This window comes from Rhinolophus ferrumequinum, chromosome 20, assembly GCF_004115265.2.
Source record: "Rhinolophus ferrumequinum isolate MPI-CBG mRhiFer1 chromosome 20, mRhiFer1_v1.p, whole genome shotgun sequence".
Lineage (NCBI taxonomy): Eukaryota > Metazoa > Chordata > Mammalia > Chiroptera > Rhinolophidae > Rhinolophus > Rhinolophus ferrumequinum.
In genome coordinates this window covers 8,871,154-8,884,560 of record NC_046303.1, presented here as the reverse complement: position 1 = coordinate 8,884,560, position 13,407 = coordinate 8,871,154, and the positions used below count along the sequence as shown (strand labels likewise).

General features: G+C 38.9%; 1 protein-coding gene across 1 annotated transcript in view; it reads right to left on the bottom strand.

Annotated features, from left to right (window-relative positions):
• Positions 1–6,752, bottom strand: part of DPY19L2 (dpy-19 like 2) — a 61,907-nt gene extending 55,155 nt beyond the window's left edge. Inside the window, exons 1-3 of the mRNA XM_033088292.1 lie at positions 6,171–6,752; positions 2,796–2,820; positions 1,390–1,477 (exon numbers count right to left, since the gene is read on the bottom strand). Of these exons, the coding sequence (XP_032944183.1) occupies positions 1,390–1,477; positions 2,796–2,820; positions 6,171–6,549 (492 nt within the window). The 5' untranslated portion in view covers positions 6,550–6,752. The remainder of the gene's footprint in view (positions 1–1,389; positions 1,478–2,795; positions 2,821–6,170) is intronic.
• Between the last annotated feature and the right edge of the window lie 6,655 nt (positions 6,753–13,407).

The following is a 13,407-nucleotide window of genomic DNA, read 5'->3' as shown; positions in this document are numbered from 1 at the left end:
AATGACAGGACATCTAATATGCGTAAGTCAATATTTACAGAAATACAAAATGTACAAATAAGATTTTATTAATGGCAGCTACTGTTTTTGTGCCAGGTGTTGTGCTATACACATCGTTCATTATCTTCCTTCCTTTTCAATGAACCCCTGTGAGGCTGGCGTTATTTCTAGTTAGCAGATGAGATTACTGAGCACCAGAGGGTAACTGACCGGCCGTCTCATGAGGAAGTGCACACAGACTCCTACCTGAGTCCAGTGATCCATCATCACAGCCCAGACTCTGTCACAGCTACACTATTTAATAATATTGTATATCCTCTCTTTGGAAATAATACCTAAAAAGTATTAAAAATCTGAATGCCATGCAAATGCTAACATATCCAATTCTTCAAAGCTTTAAGGGGGCTATAAAGGTGAGATTTAAAAAAAAAAAGTGGCTGAGAATAGGAAAATTTACAGAGACAGAAAGTAGACTAGATGTTACGAGGGGCTGGGGGAAGGGAAAGGGAGGCGTTGTATTTAAAGGGTACAATTTCGGTTTGGGATAATAGAAAAGTTCTGGAGACGGGTGTGGGGACGATTGCACAATAATGTGAGTGCATTGATGCATTTGATGCCACAGAACTGTACAGTTAAAAATAATTGAACTGGTAAGTTTTGCTATTTTTAGATTTTTAAATATAAATTTAGCTCTTAGAATTTAATTTAGCCACAATTAAAAATAAAACAAAACAAAAAGGCCGTGGCTACAGAGTCATGAGAGCCAGCTTCAGTTCTCCACTTGACCCCTCACTGATGGATCAGATGTGTGGTCCTGCTCTCGCTTAATGACAAAATTCTGCAATTCTGGCCTTTGTTATCCCAGTTAATCCTCATAGTAACTATGTAAAACATGTATGGCAGATGGCATTATCTTCATTTTATAGATTAGGTAGCAAAACAGTAGAAAATTTATTAAAGAAATCACATCAAAAGTTGCCTCTTAAAAGAGATCACCTTGAAGTCAAATGATCTAAAAAAAAAAAAAAAAATTAAAAGAGCCAGGTAAAATATGGAGTCTTCCAACTCTAACCTAAGAGAAAGCGATTTCTGGTAACATTTGATACCCCTACATTACTTCTTAAATGTTCTTGTTCTCCTCTTCTTCAGCTATTATAATTGATCGTTATTATCTTAAAAAGACGTCTGTATTACGAAAGGAGGAGAGATAATAAGATGAGGAAAAGAAAAGAATCTTAAAACACTCTCTATTTGAGTAACAAGCCTAGGTTACAGCTTGAGAAACAGTGCAGTTCACCAAAAATTCATTTCAGTTCCTGATAAATTTCTACTTTATAGCCTTACTATTATTAAACTACAAATTAATTCATTAAAAAAAAAGAACCTAACCATTTCAGTGCGAAAAGTCATCTCCCGTTCCAAAGATGAGAGGTGAGAAAAATGACGATCATTTTCAAAAAGTGTTACTAAATGTATCCTAGAAAAAGAAATGAAGCACCATATTATAATAAGAACATGTTTCAAAACTTAGTACTAAAATAACAAAGCTATAAACAAAGTATGAAAACCACAAAGAGTGAAAAGAATAAATTTTTCTAATACTGAGAAAACTTTATAATTTGCCTACTAACTTGTATATTTTTAGTCATTTATAATCTAGTGTGGCACACAGCTGAAATTCCTTAATTCCAGGCCTCTAAATCAGAACAGAGGTAACTTTTGGTTTGGTTGTTAAGTTTCTAATGTACGAAGTTTGGGAAATGCCTCTGTAATTATTGAAAAGCATTTGGAATAGAATTTTAAATAAAACTACTTTATATTAAAGCAATTTGTAAATAACTAAAATTCCTTATAAGGGATCAGTTTTCAAGTGCAAAAGAACAGAGGACTGTACTTGAAGATATTCTATTAGTGCAACTCAGGAAAACAGCTGTAGGCAGTGAAAACAGGAGCAAGCGTGATAAGCAAAATTAGTTCTAGTGAGCACTTCTGCTTTTCTCAATTCATGCAACAGATGCTTTCCAATGAAGTAGAAAATAAAGCAAAATTCCATCTATCAACCCTGTCCTCCACTCACCTTCATTGACATGTAAGACATATGCCAGGGTACCAACAGCTGTAGGAAATATTTCTTACCATTACAGCCTTCGTTCTAACATCAAAATCTCCCTGCAGACTATATAGCCAGAAAAGCACTGTCCCGACAGGACGGGGGACAGACCCCATTCTTCCCAAGAACAGAAATCCCTGAGCTCAGGTAGAAATGAAAGAGGAAAAATAGTATTATCTTACATTCAGTTTCTACAAATAGATCACTTGTGTAAAATTGGGTGCAAGTGCATTAAATGCTCACTTAACTCCTTATTACCACTGCAGAGTCTTTACCTTCATTTCTACCTAATTTCCAATGGACAGGTGTTACTAAAACTTTATCTCTAAGCCTCTGCCACTAACAAACCATCATTGCTGTAAAATAAAGGAGATTTTTAGATGAAATAAACATGCAAAGTACCCTAGAAAAGCTAGATATGTAAGAAACAGTGGTGAATCCTTTGGTAGAGCAAAAATATTTTAATGCGTAAGTTACTATTCCCCTAATGCATCCATTTTGTAAATGCAGCTTCACGTAGGAGGTTTTTAAAAAAGTAATCCACAGTATATGTGTAAACTGACACAGATACACTTACAGATGTTCTATACACATAACAAGCAGTTATGGTTTTATGGCATGTGATCAGTGATGGCAATTTTTACTTCAAATATTTTTATTTATTTCAAACTGAAACTAATCTTACCAGTGCAAAAGTCCGAAAAAGACAGCTGGAAAAAAAGAAAAAAAAAAATGAAAAGAAGTCATTAAAATCTGTTTTATCATAATGATTAAAATATACCTTTAAAACAACGATTTCAAATGCATTCCTTTATATGTCAAGAACGCACACACAAGCAAGAAGGCTAGTTAATCCTATATAAGCACAGGGAAAAGTCCATAAGGACATAAATCGTGAATAGGGCTGACCTCTGCAGGGGGGATTTGAGGGGCCAAGGAAGAGACTTGGGAGACTGTCTCATTTACGAAATTTGCAAACAAGTGATGAGCTTACTGATGACTTTGACCTTTTTTGTGATTTGTCAGAGATTATTCTCTCTTATTACCTGGTATCCTCTATTTCTTTACGTAAAAATTTAAAAAGAAGCGCATACACATACACGATGATCAGCTCAATCCTTTCAGAACAGGGGCCAACAGGCGCCTCTCTAGACCACTTTCCCTAATGCAGGACGTTGCTTCCTCAGCAGCACACCTGAAATCCCCTTTGGGCAATTCAGACCTTTATGGAAACTTCAGAGCTCCCAGACAACTGTCCTGGTAGACTCATCTGGAGTCCCTGTGTCACCCTCCTAAGAATAAGGCTTTATTAGGGAGCTGACACAAGTCAAACAGCTGTGGGGATGGGCTTTTCCAGGAGCTACAAACACTATCTGTCCCCCTCTGGTGGCTGGGACTCTGCTTATTTTCAAAGATACAGTGGAGCTGAGGAGAGAGGATACGAGGAGGCCAAGTTAAAAAAGCACCACATTTATTATGAATAATAATGAATGTCAACTATAATTTAATACATATAGTCACGGGATGTGGAGTACAGCGTAGGGAATAGTCAATGGAATGGAAACAGCTACATACGATGTCAGAGGGGTAGTAGATTGGGGGAGGGGAGTTCTCACTTTGTGAGGGGTATAAATGTCTATGACATTGTTTTGTACGCCTGAAACTAATTAAAAAAAAAAACCCCACAAACCGTTCTTACAGAGTTTCAGTAGCTTTTCTTGAACAAATGCTCTTTAGATTGATGTAAACCTTTTGGTTAATTTCCAAAGACTTGAAAAAGTTAATTCTGATAATTTTCCAAATATTTCTGTTACTGTCCAGAGCGAATTTACTTAGCTATTCCTAATGTCCTGCCTCCCCTCCAAGATTTTACAACAGTATTTCTTATGGTTGTCACAAATATACTTGGCAAGTCATTTTACACACCATTAACCTCTTAAAAATTCAAAAAATTACTCAACTTGGCTAACAAAATAAGTGCAAATCAATGAATAATAATAATAACAACAAAACACTGCAATGTGGAAGACTCCCAGCCATCCTTCACCAGGTCTTCTTCCATATTCCTGACCGTTCTGGGTTCATTCTTACCGCTCTTCAGTACTTCTTGTTTTACTTGTTTTACACCATGATCAGCAAACCACAGTCTGTTTTGTACTGTCCGCTAGCTAAAGATGGTTGTTACATTTTTAGGTTGTAAAAATAAGGAAACTAAAGGTTGTGAAAATAAGGAAAAAGAATAGGCAATGGAGACTGTTGGTGGCTTGTGAAACTCAAAGTATTTACTAGCTTGTTCTTTACAGAAAATATATATATATATATTCACTACATATTTAACTCTGATAAATAATATACTCTGAACCACTTTGAAATTAAACCTAGACATTCTCTCTCAACTTGAAACTGATGACCCTCTGGTAAGACTTCATTAACTTTAAGATACACACAGACTGTCCTATTCAACTATATTTTTATCCTCTTTCTTACTCTCCAGACAATTATATATGAGTATATACGGGCAAAAGTTCTTACAAGTGATATTTAAGGAAAAGATCAGATGTCCTGCTCAATCCACCTAGCTTTCCAAAAATCCTCAAAATAATCTCGTCTCTCACTCCCACCCCTTAACCCACATTCCACACCTGATAAAATGAGAAGATGCCATAATGCCAATATCCTAAATGCAGGAGGTGTTTATCACACCCCCTTCCAAACTCATGATCAAAAGCATGTCTCCTGGACTCCTGTATCCCTTGTTCATCAACCTCATCTCTGAAAGTGACCAAGCCTTGTATTTGAATGAAACAAAGATCATTTGACACAAGGATCCAAACTTCTCTTACATCTACTCCAATGTTTCTCCATAATCCTTGCTTTTCTCCTCCCTACCAGAAGAGGAACTCTCTCTCCTTTTCCACAGTTAGCTTCTCAAATTAGTGTCTTTAATTCCACCCTTCACAAATATTTCAAGACTTGGTTCCATTCTCTCTCTTGGAACCTCAATCTTACCCTCTCCCACTGATCCTTCCCTTCAGCCTTGATTTCTTCAAGACCCTGAAACACTTCCCTTGATTTAACAGCGTTTCAAACTACGAAATATTCTCTGGCCTCCACCAATTTGCTGACAAGATTCTTAGCGAAATCCTTTCTTCTAAGTTCCTATGATTCTTTTAAAACACCAACAACCTTCTGGTTATCAACATCAATGGCTAATTTTTTTCAACCTCTCTGTAACATTTGACCAGATTCTTGGATTTCTTCCTCTGTTATCTACCATCACACCAACTCTCCCAGTTCTTCTATTTTTCTGACCACTCTGTTTTTATACGCTTACCTGGCTTTTCCTTTTCCTCTGGTCTCTTAAAACTAAAGTTTTCCCAAGTACCTTTACTTTGCCCATGTTTCTCTCTTGGGAATCTCTCCCAAAGTTATGCACTTCAATGTGGGTAATTCCCAAATCTACAATCCGCATTCCTGAACTTTCTGTTCTTTCTCCCTTCCTCTCTCCATTCTCTCTTCTTCTACCTCACCACCTACCCAGGCCTCTCAACATGTTTCTCTCAACTCTAACCTCGTCCTCTCTTCTCCATTCCTACTGTGCTGTTAAGCTAGTTAAGACCACCTGGATTGATGAAAGTAAATGGGCAGTAACAGGAGGCAAAGCGTTGTCTCATTGGACCCTATTTCCACTATTAAAAAATCTAACTAATGATAAAAATCAACACTTCATTTTGCTTTACTTAAGGTGCAGGGGAACAGAACGTCTCCCACTCAAGAGCTAACCTATCATTTTCACAACCCGTGATAAAGGGACGCCCTGATGAAAATGACATTTTGTTGGTTGTATACAGGTGATCACTACGCCCGAAAATCCTGGAAAATGTTTTAAAACAAGTACTAAGGGGCTGGGAAATCTTGTCAGCGATTTTCCAGAGCTTGGACCTTGTCATTATACCGCTTGGCTTGCTTGTTAACTTGATCCTCAAGACGCACCCAAACCACCTTAAACCCAAGGCTCGGAGGGTCGTGGGAACTCCTCTCTCCGGCCTGCTCTGCTCACCTATGCAGATGGTTGCCCTGCCCGAGAACTGACGTCTCCGCAGTACATGCACCTTGTTGAGGAGCTGCTCCAGGTAACAGCTGAGGAATTGGAAGCGGCGGAGAAAAAGGGCCTTTGTGACCATTTCCATTTGCATGCATTTCTGAGCCTTCAGGTTTCGGGTCCTCCGCGGCGAGTAGGGTCGGGCGCCCCCGGGCAGGTTCCTGCGGCCTATGGGCAAAGGCAGCTCCGACTTTTCCACTTCCCCCTGCGGCTCCTCCTCCATCTCCGGCTCCCCGGCTCCAGTAATTCGGCGCCGCCGCCTACACTGCACGGAGCCGGAAGAGTGCAACGGCTGTGAAGCCGCTTCTTTGAGCTTATTCCTCGTTGGCCCGACCATTTTCTCATAGTCTCTGTTCGGATGGAGCTGGCTCTCTCTCTCCGGCGCGGGCCCAGCCGAGTTGGGCGAGGTCCGCAAGGGCTCGCACCCTCAACGACTCATCCCCACCGCCGTTGCGGGCCCCCGGTCGTCAAGGCGACTGCGAAACCCGGAGGGGGGCGCGAAGTGCGCAGCTCCGCGTGCGCCGCCCGTGCACCGCCGACGCGCATCCTCCCGCGCGCAGCCCCTGAGCACCGCCCCGCGCGCATCCTCCCGCGCGCTGGCAGCGCCTGAGCACCAACCCACGCGCATCCTCCGGCGCGCATCCTCCGGCGCGCAGCCCCTGAGCCCCGCCCCACGCGCATCCTCCCGCGCGCAGCCCCTGAGCACCACGCCGCGCGCATCCTCCCGCGCGCAGCCCCTGAGCACCACGCCGCGCGCATCCTCCCGCGCGCAGCACTCCCTTACGCGCATCCTCCGGCGCGCAGCCCCTGAGCCCCGCCCCACGCGCATCCTCCCGCGCGCAGCCCCTGAGCACCACGCCGCGCGCATCCTCCCGCGCGCAGCACCCCCTTACGCGCATCCTCCGGCGCGCAGCCCCTGAGCACCGCCCCACGCGCATCCTCCCAAGTGCTCTGTCCCCCGCACCGCTTCGAGTTACAACCCTGCTGGTGGCCAAGTCTGGAGAACTATCTGAGATTTAATTCCTTTCTTCGAGTTGTTATTTTTACCAAGTTGTTATTTTATTAAAGGGGAAGGAGATCTCGGTTGAAAGAAATAACCATAGAGAGCGAGGGAAGGATGTGAGCGCCTGTGGTGCGCATGGGACGTGAGGAACATCTTTCCTCACCTACGAACACGTTGCACGGGCCCTCAGTGTCCGTCTTCTACGCTGAGGGAATCGCCGAGGCCACGGGCAACACGTGGCAAACTGGCGTGAACCTAACCCCCGGAAACTGTATCCCAACAAGCTTGTTCGGAATCCGCAGCCCTCGAGGCGTTGTGTTCAGATCGCGCGCCTTCACCATCCGCGAGGGGAGCTCTTACCCTTCAGTCACCACACTGGATGCTACAGCGGCTGGCGGAGATGGACAGGGGCCACTTGACGTTTTCCATGTCCTTCCGCACAGGCCAGACCGCCGACACTTCACCTCCCATCTGTTTAAGGATGGTTCGGATTGAAGTTCCTTATGCTCTTCTCCGTCTAATCTAAGGCTCATTTTGGTCTCAAAAATGTTCATGGCTCCCTTAGCCCATAAATAAAATGTAAACTCCTTGGCTCGCTCATCAGTGTCTTCAATAATCTGCCCCAATCTGCTTTTTCATTCTGAGTGAGGTCCGCAGTATGAGACTCCATCAACTTTACCTTTACTCAAACTAAAAAGACTCAAAATGAATCAGGTGGATTTTCACCTTTTGTCTATATTAAATAAAACATCTAGTTTTGGAAGTGTTTTTTTCTTCAATCTTTCGATATCCTCAGTTATTACTGGTCTACTTACATTGTCTACTTCTGCGCTCAATTTGGGAAATTCGTACTTTCCCACAGATATTTTAAGTCAGTTGAATTATACACCCTAAGTTACCTGAAATTAATATGGCCATCTGTGCTTTTTTTTTTTAAATTAGTGTTTGCCCAGTGAATTTGTTCATCCTTCAACTCTCTGATTTTAATAGATTTGTTTATTTTAAGCTGTATTTTGTTGAATATTTTAAGAGATCATCTGAGAGTCCTTGTTAATAGTTTATTCATTTAAGTAATTTTATAAGTTTTATGTCTTTGTTTTTCACAAGGGGTGGGTATTTTCGTGGGATATAAGGAGTGGCTGCTACTTGGCCAGATGAAATTTTCAGTGACATTTTCTTGTGCATCTCTGAACTGAATTTTCTGATTTTTGATTTTTCCTTCCATCTGTTTTGCTTATTTCCTGTTTCCCTTTTTGGTCAATTTCTTTGTTTGTTTCCTGGAGTTTCCCATTGCTTTTTGGATCACTAAATGTCCTAACAGAATTAAAGTATATTCTTACCTTTGGTCTAACCCTTGAAAGTACAAATCTGGTCATTTTTACCATTTAAAAAATAATTTATAAGAATGTTCATTGTACTATCAGTTATATCAGTTAAAATTAGAAATAATATATATTCTCACAGTATCTTATACTCTTTGAAATGAAGATGACTCATGATTTAGCAAATTATTTCTCAGAGATTTTGAATGCAGTCATCTGTATCTAAAACTCACCTGTTTTCTCTTTTTGTCTTTTAGTAAAGCAACTGGTAATTTTTGCAAAAAATGCAATGAAACTATATAACCAGCAGATGGCAATAATGACTTGTAAATCAGAATATAAAATTTTAGATAGTTTCAAAATTCACTTTTTAAAAAGAAAAAAATCACTGTTCTTATAATAAAGCAGTTTACTAAATATGAAATTTAAGGAAATTCCAAATGTAACCCGACATAAAAATAATTACATTGCATATTTCATATATCAAAATGATTAAGATATTCATTATGGCCAATGTTTGGTTTTCCATTTAATACAGTAATGACTTTTTTTAATTGATTCAGATAACTTTTTAATCAAATTTAAATGTTTTAACTTTGGACAAATACATAGATATAAATTTTAGTGGATAGCTCTGTGACATCTATGTCTAGCTTGCTTATATGGACAGGGAAAGACAGAGGTAGTTCAGTGAATATCATTTTGAAAATTTAAAATTTCCCACCTATAATTTGATAATTTAAAATACTAATTTCACTTTAACTTATACTCTCCTGCATGAAAAAGAGGTTTTGATTTGTGTTGTTTCATAGTTTCTTACACATTAAAGTCATTTTTGCCCTGTTGTGATGTTGGAATTGCCATCAAAGTGTTTATCTCTAGTCTGTCGTCATTAGTTAATCCCAAAGTTGGTAACAAAATTTTCAGTCTTATAATTTTGTTAACTAAAATTGAACCACATATCCAATATTCTTTTAGAGCAATTTTAATTAGTGTTTGCCCAGTGAATTTGTTCATCCTTCAACTCTCTGATTTTAATAGATTTGTTTATTTTAAGCTGTATTTTGTTGAATATTTTAAGAGATCATCTGAGAGTCATCTGAGAGTGAATTTTTTTTAGTAATTTTTTTTCATTTCAATTAAGAAATTTTAAAAAGACAAACCAAATGGGATTCATTTGTTATACTGTTGCAAGACTTCCTATAAATTCACACAGATGAAAAAAAAGCTTTTTGTTTATTCACATATCGCTATTTTTGTCTCCAAAAAAATAGGATAACCACAGATATGTACTTCTTGGTAGCTATTTATTTTCTAATTGGTCTGTTTTTATATCTTAAAAGATCCTTTCAAATTCCTCTTCAGCAAGTTACCTCCACTAAAAGAAATGTCTTTGCATGTGTATATTATATAAAACTGCTGCTGCAGCAGAAGGGTACTCAGTAATCATTCTTAAATGACTTCACCAATATATACAAAACCACATGTGTGATACATATACATATACCACATCCCCAAAATCCACTTTTCCATGAACCCAATGATGATAGTTCCATGTACAAACTCCAACATATTGAGATTATTTTTATTTACCATTAAAGTAGCTAACAAGAATTACTACATTCAATACTAATAAGCAGATGTCTTAGAATATATTAAAGGATGAATTACAGAACACATATGGGCAGATTAAGTGCAAAACATAACAAAAACAGCAATGATACGTTAAGGCATCTGTGTGCTCTGTTTTATGTCACAGCCCCAACCTGGCTTCCCTGGGTCCCTGGACGCTCTTCTCTGGTTCCCCCTTGACTCCACTTGTTGTGCAGCCTCTAAGTGCAGTGGGCTTCATTTTTCCTATTTTCTAATTACTTTTATCCTCTAGCCGCCCCAATGGCAACTAAAGTCTAAGGGGGAGGGGAAGAATTTCCTAAATAAGTAATCTGTGTTTACATTAAGACCACCAGACTTTTGCTTAGGCAGCCGTGTCCTGCTTCCACGTGGATATTGACCCATCCCCAAAAGATAAATGTGGAGCTTTACAATTCTTGTCTACAGTCTGTTGAAACTCTTCTTGAGACACTTACCAGTGACAATTTATAATCCATTGGGTGAAAAATTGTTAAATTATGTAGTTTTTATGTTTCTTAATTAAAGCCACATACCTGGGTTCAGAAAAGGCAAAATAGACTTTTGTGTTTTTAATTCTGAGAATTTAGAAATATGTGTTTGAAGGGTTAGTGCAGTGTCTTAGTTATGAGTACAGACAGGATTTGAATCCTGGTTTTCTCACTTGCTGTAGGTCACTTACTCTCTCAAGACTCAGTTTTCTCATACTTCACATGGGAATAATAATAGCTCCTACCTCGTAGAGTTGTTACAAAGATTAACTAAAATAATGGATATAAAGTACTTTTTATGAAAGGTAACAATAATCACTATGTCAAGGCTCAAGATGGAGAAGGATTATTTATATTGTCTTTTTCTTTCCCAGGGAGTCCAAAGAACCAGCTACAGTTCTTCCTGGGGGGAAAAAGGGAATATAAAAATAAACTAATATAACTTGAGAGCATAAAGCCGCACAATGCCATCAAATAGGCAGTAGTATTATCTTCTTTTTGCAGATAAAAAAAAAATGAGGCAGGAAGAAGATTCTAGAGTCCTCCCTTTTAACTCACAAGTGCACAACATTTACTCCCCTTCCCCTGGAAGTCCTCAAAGTTGACAAGTTGGGCCCTAAAGAATGGAAATGAAAGATTCGCTGGATTGTTTTGTTTCCTTTCACATTTTAAAATAACAGCTCCAGGGAGATATAATTCACATGTCATAACATGTATTCTTTTACGTATAGGATTCAGTGACTTTAGTATATTCACAAACTTGTGCAACCATCACCATTATCTACTTCCACATTCCAATAGGTGTGTGGTGAGTGGTGTCTCATTGTTTTAATTTGCATTTCCCAAATCAATATGATGTTGAGCATCATGTTTATTTGCCATCTGTTTATCTTCTTTGGTGAGGTGTCTGTTCAGATAGATCTTTGGCTTCTTCATCAGAGATCAGTTGGCTATATTCATGTGGGTTTATTTTCTGGGCTCTCTATTCTGTTTTGTTGATGTATTTGTCTATTCTTTCACCAATATCATACTGTCTGCATTACTGTAGCTTTATGGTAAGTCCTCCAACTTTGTTCTTCTTGAGCGTGGTTGGCTATGCTGGGTCTTTTGTTTTTCCACATAAACTTTAGAATCAGTTTGTCAATAGCCACAAAACTCATTGGGATTTTGACTGCGATTGTGTTGAATCTCTAGGTCAGGTGGAGAAGAACTGACATCTTGACAATGTTGAATTTACCTTTCCACAAAAATGGAATACCTCTCCATTTATTTAGAGCTTCTTTAATTTCTTTCATCAGAGTTTTATAGTTTTCCTCATTGAGATCTTGTACATATTTTATTTATACCTGAGTATTTCTTTTCCTTTTTTTTTTTTTGGTGCTGATATAAATGGTGTTATATTTTTAATTTCAAGTTCCAATTATTCATTGCTGATTTATATGAGTATTTTGTTGTTGTTGCTGTTGCAAGCATGTTCTATTTAAAAAAAAAAAAAGAATGAAATGGAAAAAAGAACTTTAAAAGTCTGTGCAAACTGAACAAACGAGCCCAGCTGTATTGCAAATGAATAACATAACCATGCAGAACAAAAAGGAGCTAACTGCAAAACATGTCCTTTAACGATGTACCTTTAGTTGGTGGTGGGGGGTGGACAACTGCAAACAAATCCTTAACTCTTTGTAGAGGGTGTGTTTATTGTAGTTGTATGAGCAAAGCCATATGAAATTAGTTGGGGTGTATGGTAGAAATGAGTAAATAATGTGATGTTGGGAGCGAGGATTCTCACTGAGGAAGGAGACAGATACAGACATGGAATTCGGCAAAGCAAGGAATAAAGGACCCTAGGGGGGCATTAGAACTGGAGCTATCAGCATACACTCATAGTTTCTAATACATTTTACACACACACACGTATTTGAATACATGTGCTTGTATACACGTATTCCTGTCCGCTGAAAGGGCCTAGAAGCAAACATATCCCAATCAACATATCTGACACCCAGATCTTGGTTTCTAATAGTTTCCCAACTAAAAGGAATCTGGGCCCCTTGTAGAAATGGCTGGTTCCAGGGCTGGGGTAGGAAAGATGCAAGAGGAGCCTGGAACAATGTGTTATGCCAGAAATTGAAGAACTGCTAAAAAATAAATCGGGGCATCTCAAAAGAACACAGGAGCCAGCTGAAGGAACTCCCAATGACCAAATCTGGGATGATTTGCTCATCACGATTACTAAGGATAGTAATTATAAAGCAATGAAAAATAGGAATTCTTTTACCATGAAAGACAAAGAAAGGCTGAGGGACTGTATCACATTAAAGGGGACTAAAGAAACATTACGACTAAATGCAGTATGTTATCCGAAATGGGATCTGTACTGATGGAAAAAATATGCTACAAAGGACATCACTTGAATCATTTGACAAAATTGGAGTACAGATGGTAGATCACAGTATTGTACCATTGTTAAATTTCCTGAGGTTGCTAACTCTGCTGTGACTATTTCAGAGAATCTTCTTGGTTTCAGGAAATATACTTTGAATCACTTAGGGGTAATACGGCATGATATGTGAAACTAACTCTCAAATGGTGCAGAAAAACAATGTGTATAACGTGTGTGCATGTACTACTCAGTGTGAATGCAAATGATAAATCAAATGGGTCAAAAAGTTAACAATTGGGGAATCTGGATAAAGGGCATACAAGGTTTCTTTATACTATTCTTGCAATTTTTCTGTAAGCTGAGAATCATT